The 9,220-nt window shown below is 42.5% G+C and overlaps 1 protein-coding gene across 5 annotated transcripts in view; it reads right to left on the bottom strand.

The window, feature by feature from the left end:
• The window catches only part of LOC138742783 (leucine-rich repeat-containing protein 34-like), a 69,443-nt gene that overhangs the window by 7,602 nt on the left and 52,621 nt on the right, over positions 1-9,220 (bottom strand). For all 5 annotated transcript variants that reach the window (XM_069897709.1, XM_069897710.1, XM_069897712.1 and 2 more), the window contains 2 exons: positions 2,769-2,923; positions 2,148-2,303 (listed from right to left, as the gene is read on the bottom strand). In XM_069897709.1, coding sequence (XP_069753810.1) covers positions 2,148-2,303; positions 2,769-2,923 — 311 coding nt within the window. The remainder of the gene's footprint in view (positions 1-2,147; positions 2,304-2,768; positions 2,924-9,220) is intronic.

Here is a 9,220-nt window from a genome sequence, read left to right as displayed (position 1 = left end):
GAAGCATTCAAACAAACAATTAATATAATGCATCATGAGAGAAAAAAATAATAAATGAATATTTGCAGCTGGAATTGTGCAAACATTGTGCTGCTTCAATCATACAGACAGATTTGTGGTGGTGATGCAGTAATGTTATGGCCCAGGCGATTCAAGGATATGCAAGAGCCTGATAGTTGTGGGAAAAAAAACCGTCAAATCTAGAGATGAAACACGAACGTGTGCACATGCTGTGATTGTAGTAAATATATAGATTCTGGAGAAATTCAGCAGGTCCCGTAGTTCCAATAAGAGACCTGCTTTTTCCTCGTACTTTGATGAATGGCTCAGGCCTGAAACATTGGTCATATATCTATGCCTTCTATGGATGCTGTGGAACCTGCTGAGTTTCTCAGGATGCTGAACTTTAAGCTTCAGTACCTTTTGCTCAAAAGTAGTTTTAAGAGCCCAGAGGACCCCAAAATCCAGCAGCAATAGAAATTCTCCAAGACAAATGGTTACTTAAACAAAAGTTACTCTTAATTTTCTATAAACTTAAAAACAGGATCAAACTTTAAATTATTACTATAAACTTAACCCCCTTCTAATTCTAAGCTCATGTGTATGTAATGTATATATGTTCAGGAAAGTTCTTTGCTTCACAATCCAATCTCACTTCTTACTCCTCCAAATTCACTGGTATCAGGCAATTCTTATACTGTGCAGAGAATTTAACAGGCTTTGGTGCTTAAAGGTAATTGGTTACCACTCAGTAAGGTTCTTGTTGGTTTCAGAGAGAGATTTGTTATTCGTTGGAAACACACAAATTGATTCCCTCTGATCAGCCACTTCAGTGTCTTGCTGAAGAAATTTGCCCCATCATGGGTTTTTCAAATGATAACCTCTTCTTCCAAGTCTCCACAGAGTTCCTCGTTTCCATTATTTCAGGAAAAACGCTCTAGCCAGTCATTTCTTCTTGTAAGGACTACAAGGGTTTTCAACAGGCTGAACTCAGAACTCACAATCCATCTTCAAAATAGAGTTTTAACAAGCTGCCAGCTTGCCTTGTTGAAACCTCCAAAAAACCATTGCAAAACCCAGTTCTCTCTTAGAGAAAGCTTGTTTGGTCTTTTATCTCTCTCTGCTTGCAAAACCATGTGAACCCTCTTAGAGCAGCAAACTGCAACCGATCAGATTGCCTGCACCAGAATCAGTTTCTGCCTGGCCATCTGTTGCTTTCTAAACTATAGTCCACTTACTCCACAGCATCAGTCCAATTAACACTTACTTGTTAAGTCTCCATAGGCATTCTTCAAAGTTTCTGTAAAGTCACTGTGGGCATGAAGTCTCTCTTTCAGCAAAGCTCTTGCATTTTAAATGAGATGTGAAGTGTAAGTATCTGTTTGTGAAGTGACCTACACTAAATAGATAATATAAAAATATAATATACCCCGTAAGAGTAGCAATGAGAAGATAATGTGACCAGGGTGCTGGGGGGTCAAACTAGGGTAAGACATGAAATGAAGGTGCCCCTGCAGGATGTCATGTCAACATTACAAGATGTTAGTGAAACCAAACTTGGAGTATTGTGTCTGTTCTCATCACCCAGCTATAGGAAAAATATATTTAAGCTGAAAATAATTTTGAAAAGATTCATGAGAATGTTACTGGGACTTGTAGGCTTGAGTTAAAAGAAGAAATTGGATAGGCTGGGAGTTTCCTTTCTGGATCAGAAGAGGCTGAGAAGTGATCTTATAGAGAGGTGTCAGCTCTTCAAAAATTCCAATCAAGTTTACAACATGACCTGCCCCTCACAAGGACATGCTGACTGTTCCGACTCTTAAGTATCCAATAGTTTCTTGACCACTGATGGGGTCTATAATTGCTAGTCTATAATTCCTTGCTTGAACAAAAAATCAAGATTGGCTACACTCTAGTCCTCCAGGACCTCACCTAGGTTATTTTGAGGGATAAGGTTTTCATAGAACAGTATAGCTCAGCATTAGGGTCCCATCGACCCACTATGTTGTACTAACCTACATAAACCAAACCACATCGATCAACCCTTCCGTCTCTCACAGCCTGCTGGAAAGTCCCATATTCTTACATTCACACGTTTATGGACCTAGATTTTGGGTGTAAACAGATTGCAGTGTCCACAAACTCACCCTCTCAGTTGGTCATTCAGGTAACGAAGAGACTCACTAATGTAAACAATTCCATCGTCTCCAATTCTGTTTGCTGCCAAATCCAGAATCTTGAGGTGAGTGTTGTGTTTCAGTAGCTCTGCCAAAAACTTTGCTCCAATGCAAGATATCTGGTTACTGCAGGAACAAATTAAACCATTGCTCTGTTACACAACATCACACCCTTAATATACAGCCATAAGATTGAGATCATCTTCTAACCTTTTTTTTGGAGGGAATAAATGGGCAAAGGGCACAAAGGGCCGGTATTGTGTTTTATTGTTCTATACCACATCTTCACAGTTCCACAAACCTGCTTTCGATCCTGCCCTCTGGTGTGACTGTGGAGTTTTCATGTTTGCTCTTTAGGGAATTTGTAGGTTAATTGGTGAATTTGGGGGGCTGTGGGTTAATTGGTGTAGTTGGGGTGTACATGCTCATGGGCCAGAAGGCTCTTTTGCCATGCTGTATATCTTATATCTGTAGGGTTTCCTCCCACATACCAGAGGCTGTAGCCATTACTTGGACAGTGGTTGTTCATTTATGTTTTGCATCACACAATGGCTGAATCACACAGAAAATGTAAAGGTACAAGTCTGTTACCAACGCAGATCAAGGAATTGAAGAGCCTTGTTTTTAACTAGCTGTTCACAAATTTGCTGGACACCAAAATCTTTCATTTCCAGTTTTGTTAAATGCAGCTCCTGCAAGGATTGGTTGACTTGAAGCATATTAGCCATGTGCACAGTCATTTCTTCCTAAAATCAAGTAATGTGACAGATTAAGAGTAGAGCAACAAAGCTCCATGATGACAGCAAATACAGTACAACTCCTGAAAAGATTATCAAATTGGGCATGTTGATCAATGTAGCTGATCAAAAATTTCACTTCACCAGTCTCTCTGCACATTTTTATAAACCTCCATCAGGTCTCCCCTCAGCCTCTGACATTCCAGAGAACACACCCCAAGTTTGGTCAGTCTCTCGCCATACGTCTAAACAGGAAACATCCTGACTATGACGGCATGGTTAGTGTAGCAGTTAGCACAATGTTGTTACAGCGTCAGTGATCAGGTCCTGAGTTCGAATCCCATGCATTCTGTAAGGAGTTTGTACGTTCTCTGCATGTCTGCATGAGTTTTTCCAGGGGCTGCAGTTTCCTCCCACCCTTAAAAAAAACTGAGGTTGTCGGTCAATTGGGTGTAATTGGGCGGCACGGGTTTGTGGGCCGAAATGGCCTGTTACCGTGCTGCATTTCTAAATTTAAAAAATAAACCTGCATTATTTCTAAAGTCTCCACATCCTTACTGTAATGGGTCACCCAGAACTGCACAGTACTCCAACTCCAAGTGCAGCCTATCTAAAGTTTTCTATCATTGCAACATGACCTTCTTACTTTTATACTCAATGCCCTGCCCAATGAACCCAAGAACACCATATGTTTTCTTTACCACCCATTCAACTTTCTATAATCTATGGACCTGGACCTCAGATCCCTCGATACATCAAATGTGTACGAACAACCTTGAATAAAATCTGGAATGTGCACTTCAATCACATGTGATCATTTGATTACAAATTTAAAACTGTGAAGCACAGGGGCAAATAAAGGAAAAAAGGTGTTTGTCCCAAACATGATGGAGAGCACTGTAAATCAAAGTATTGAGTAGAAGAGTGTTGTTCGGATTCATGTGGGTCCCACAATTTAAGAACCAGACCAAAGTGCAGGAACAAAGCACACGTTTATTTCAGGGATGGAATTGAGACAAAAGGATCGATATGTCAAGCAAACTTCTACACATACGCAGGGGGTAAATATACACTTTTGGATGACGAGGGGGAAACTGACAGAAACTGGGGAAGTTACAAGAGCATACACATTCAACAGTTAGATCAAGGTGATATTACGTGCCCCCACCCCTTGACCAGTATGGACACGGGTCTGCTACCTAGCCTCGAGACTCATCCCAACCCAGTGCAGAAGGTGATACTTATATGCCACAAGGAGTTCAAAGAGGCAGAACAAAGGGGCACATGGTCCTTTATAGTTCTGGGGGGCAAAGCTGGGGGACCAAACATAAGGGTCAATGTGGGCACTGTTGATCGCTGTGGCTAATGGCTTGAAGCCAAGTGCAGGGGCTCAGCAGGGGTGAACTGAGGTGATTCACCTGGGCCAATTGGGTGAAGATCAGGACTGAGTCTGGGTGGGCTGCCTGGACTGCAGCACCTGGTGATTTAGGTGGGCCAATCATAAGGGTCACCTTGATGGCTTGGGGTGAGTCTTTGACCTTGATTGGCAGGTTGTGTGTCCTCCGAATAGGAGCACAGCAGTGCCACTTGGTGGTGGATGCTGCCTCTCCATTACAAGAAGTTGGGGCATTGTGGTAAAGTTGTATAGACATTGGTGAGGCCAAATTTGGAGGATTGTATGCAGTTTTGGTCACCTAACTACAGGAAAGGTGGAAATATGATTGAAATAGTGCAGAGAAAATTTACTACGATGTTACATAGAACATTACAGCACAGTATAGACCTATTGGCCCACGATTTTGTGCCAACCTCCAGAAACCTACTCAAAATATTATCCTTTCTGACCTCATAACACTATTTTTCTTGCATCCATGTGCCTGTCCAAGAGTCTTTTAAATGTTCTTATAACCATATAACCATATAACAATATAACCACTTACAGCACAGAACAGGCCAGTTCATGCCGTTACAAATCCCCACCCTCCTAGTCCCACTGACCAGCACCCGGTCCATACCCCTCCAGTCCTCTCCTATCCATGAAACTATCCAGTCTTTCCTTAAATGAAACCAATGATCCCGCCTCGACCACGTCTGTCGGAAGCTCATTCCACATCCCTACCACCCTTTGCGTAAAGAAATTTCCCCTCATGTTCCCCTTATAATTTTCCCCCTTCAATCTTAAACTATGGCCTCGAGTTTGAATCTCCCCACTCTTAATTGAAAAAGCCTATCCACGTTTACTCTGTCTGTCCCTTTTAAAATCTTAAACACCTCTATCAAGTCCCCTCTCAATCTTCTACGCTCCAGAGAAAAAAGCCCCAGTCTGCACAACCTGTCCCTGCAACTCAAACCTTGAAATCCTGTCAACATTCTCGTGAACCTTCTCTGCACTCTCTCTATTTTGTTTATATCTTTCATATAATTTGGTGACCAAAACTGTACACAGTACTCCAAATTTGGCCTCACCAATGCCTTGTACAATTTCATCATAACCTCCCTACTCTTGAATTCAATACTCCGATTTATGAAGGCCAACATTCCAAATGCCTTCTTCACCACACCATCTACCTGAGTATCAGCCTTGAGGGTACTATTTACCACAACTCCTAAATCCCTTTGTTGCCCTGCACATCTCAATAGCCTACCATTTAATGCATATGACCTATTTAGATTTGCCTTTCCAAAATGTAACACCTCACACTTACCTGTATTAAATTCCATCAGCCATTTCTCAGCCCACACCTCCAGCCTTCCTAAATCACCTTTTAATCTACGGTAATCTTCCTCACTGTCCACAACACCACCAATCTTTGTATCATCCGAAACTTGCTTATCCAATTCTCCACCCCTACATCCAGATCGTTAATATATATAACAAACAATAGTGGACCCAGGACCGATCCCTGAGGAACTCCACTAATCACCGGCCTCCAATTGGACAAACAATTTTCTACCACTACTCTCTGACACCTCCCATCCAACCATTGCTGAATCCATTTCACTACCTCCTCATTTATACCTAATGCCTCCACCTTTTTTCCTAACCTCCTGTGGGGAACTTTGTCAAAAGCTTTACTAAAGTCTAAATAGACAACATCCACAGCTTTCCCTTCATCAACCTTTTTTGTAACCCCCTCGAAAAACTCAATCAGGTTTGTCAAGCATGATCTACCCCTGACAAAACCATGCTGATTACTCCCTAGCAATCCCTGTACCTCCAAATATTTGTAAATACCATCCCTCAGAACACTTTCCATCAATTTGCCCACCGCAGACGTCAGACTCACGGGCCTATAATTCCCAGGTTTACATTTGGTCCCTTTCTTAAACAGCGGAACCACATGCGCCACCCTCCAATCCTTTGGCACTACCCCCGTGGCTAGTGACATCCTAAATATCTCTATTAATGGCCCCACTATCTGTCCACTAGCCTCCCTGAGTGTCCTTGGGAATATTTTGTCTGGTCCCAGATATTTATCCACCTTTATCTTTTTCAACACAGCCATTACTACCTCCTCGGTTATCCTTATATGCTTCATTACCTCCCCACTATTTTTTCTTTACCTCAACTGATTCAATATTTTTTTCCCTAGTGAATACCGAGGCAAAGACTTCTCACTCAGCCTACCCTCACTATCTACAAGGGGTCCAATTTTATCCCTCACTAATCTTTTACTTTTAATGTACTTATAGAAACCCTTTGGATTTATTTTTACTCTGTCTGTCAAAGCCTCTTATTGTACCAGCCTCCACCACCACCCCAGCAAGGCGTTTAAGACACCTCTGCTCTGTGGAAAAATATTACCCTGCTGTTCTTGCCCAGGGAAAATGGTGTTGGCCATCCACTCTATCTATACTTCTCATAATCTTGACCTCTAATAAGTCACCTTTCATCCTTCTTCACTCCAAAGAGAAAATCCTTAGCTCTGTTAACCTTGCCTCATATGACATGTTCTCTAATCTAGGCAACATCCTGGTAAATCTCCTCTTCATACTCTCCAAAAATTCCACATCTTTCCAGTAATGAGGCACAAGGACTGAACACAATATTGCAAGTTTGGTCTCCCCAGAGTTTTATAGAGCTACAACATTATCTCACGACTTTTGAACTCAATCCCCTGACTAATGAAGACCATTACACCATAAGACTTCTTACCAACCATATCAACCTGTATGGCAACCTTGAGAGATCTATGGGTTTGGAACCTAAGGTTCCTCTGTTCTTTCTCACTATTAAGTATCCTGCTTTTAACCATGTACTCAGCCATTGTTTGACCTTCAAAGATGCATCATTTTATCCTGAATGATCTCCATCTGCATTTTTCTGCTCAACTCGGCATCCTGTCTATATCCTGTGTAATCTATGGCAACCTTCTATGCTATCCACAACCCTCCAACCTTCGTGTAATCTGCAAACATGCTGACCCATCCTTCCACTTTTTTATCTAGGTTATTTATAAAAATCACAAAGAGCAGGGGGTCCTGAACAGATCCCTGTGGAACTCCACTAGTCACTGAAGTCCAGATAGAATACATTCCATCCACTACTACCCTCTGCTTTTTGCAGGCAAGCCAATTCTGAATCCACACAGCCAAGATTCCATGCATTCCAAAGCTCAAGGCTTCCTGAATGAGTCTACCATGGGGGACCTTGTCAAATGCCTTACTAAAATCCATGTAGACCACATCAACAACCTTACCTTCATCACTTTCTTGTTACCTCCTCAAAAAAACTCAGTTAGCCATGCTGACTATCCTTGAGAAGACTAATTTTCTCTAAATGATCGTAAATCCTGTCCTTAAGAATCCTCTCCAATAGTTTGCCCACCAGTGATGCAAGACTTACTGGTCTATAGTTCCCAGGATTCTCCCTGTAATGTTTTTTTTTAAACAAGGGGACTGCATTTGCCATTCTTCCATCCTCTGGTAAATGACTGATGGCAAGGAGGATGCAAATATCATCACCAACGCCCTGCTATCTCTTCCCTTGTTTCTCATCTGGACCCGGGGACTTAACAATCTGAATATTTTTAAGAAGATCCTCTTTTTTAACACAACATGGTCCAGCACATACACTTGTTCTATGCTGACCTCCTCTTGACCACGGTCCCTCTTTCTCTGGTGAATGCTGAAGCAAAATATTCACTTAGGACCTCCCTTACCTCCTCCAGACACGTTGCCTCCCTTTAGCTGCTCCACCTTCATTCTCATCATCCTTCTGCTCTTCACATAGGCATGGAATGCCTTAGGGTTTTCCATATTTCTACATGCCAAGGCCTTTTCATGCCCCCTTCGACCTTTCAAGTCCTTTCTTAAGCTCCTTTCTGGCTACCATATACTTCTCATGAGCCCTTCCTGTTTCCTATATCTAATGTATGCTTCCTTCTTTCTCTTACTTTGTTGCCTGACCTGTTTCATCAGCTTTTCCTACCATCTTTTCCCTGTCCCAGTGGGACAAACCTATCTTGAACCTGATACAAATGGTCCCTAAACTTCCTCTACATTAGTTCTGTGCTTTCACCTTTAAACATTTATTTCCAATATATTTTTGCTAGTCCAGCCTCCCTTGTCCACTCATCCCTTCCCACTAATCACCCGCCCACCACACCCCCACAGCACCTTCCCCTGTGGTTGCAGGAAGTACCACACTTGCATCTACACCTTCTCCATCACCACCATTTGGGGCTCCAATCAGTCCTTCCAAGTGAAGCAATATTTGAATGTGTAGGGGTCATCTACTGCATCCAGTGTTCCTCTTATGGTCTTCTCTACATCGCAGAGACTGGACAGAGACTGGGAGATTGCTTGGCTGAGAATGTTCCCTCTTTCCACACCATGACAGGGATCTTCCAGTGGCCGATCATTTCAATTCTGCACCCAACTCTCATGCTGGCAAGTGTGTCCATCGCCTAATGCACTGTCAAACCAAGACCACTGTAAATAGAAGGAGCAACATCTAATTTTTCATCTGAGGACTCTCAAACCGGACACCACTGAAACTAACTTCTCTGGTTTCTGCTAGATCACTCCCTGTTCTCTCTTCTCCATCCCTCTGTCTTCTTTCCTCCAGGTCTCCACCCTCTTTCCTCCCCTGTTTGCTGCTGTGACCTCTCTCCCTTATCACCCTATTAACTCCTACCTGTGGAACTGTGCTATTCTCCCTGCCCCTCCCCCCAACATTTTGTTTGGGCACCTGCCCACATTTTGCTCATATCTGGATGAAGGACTCAAGCTTGAAATGTTGGTATGTATCTTTATCTTTGCTATATCAAGGACACAGTTTGACCTGAGTTTCTTCAGTACTGT

This window comes from Narcine bancroftii, chromosome 9, assembly GCF_036971445.1.
Source record: "Narcine bancroftii isolate sNarBan1 chromosome 9, sNarBan1.hap1, whole genome shotgun sequence".
Taxonomy (NCBI): domain Eukaryota; kingdom Metazoa; phylum Chordata; class Chondrichthyes; order Torpediniformes; family Narcinidae; genus Narcine; species Narcine bancroftii.
Note: the sequence above shows the minus strand (reverse complement) of the source record. Positions and strands in the feature narration are given on the sequence as shown.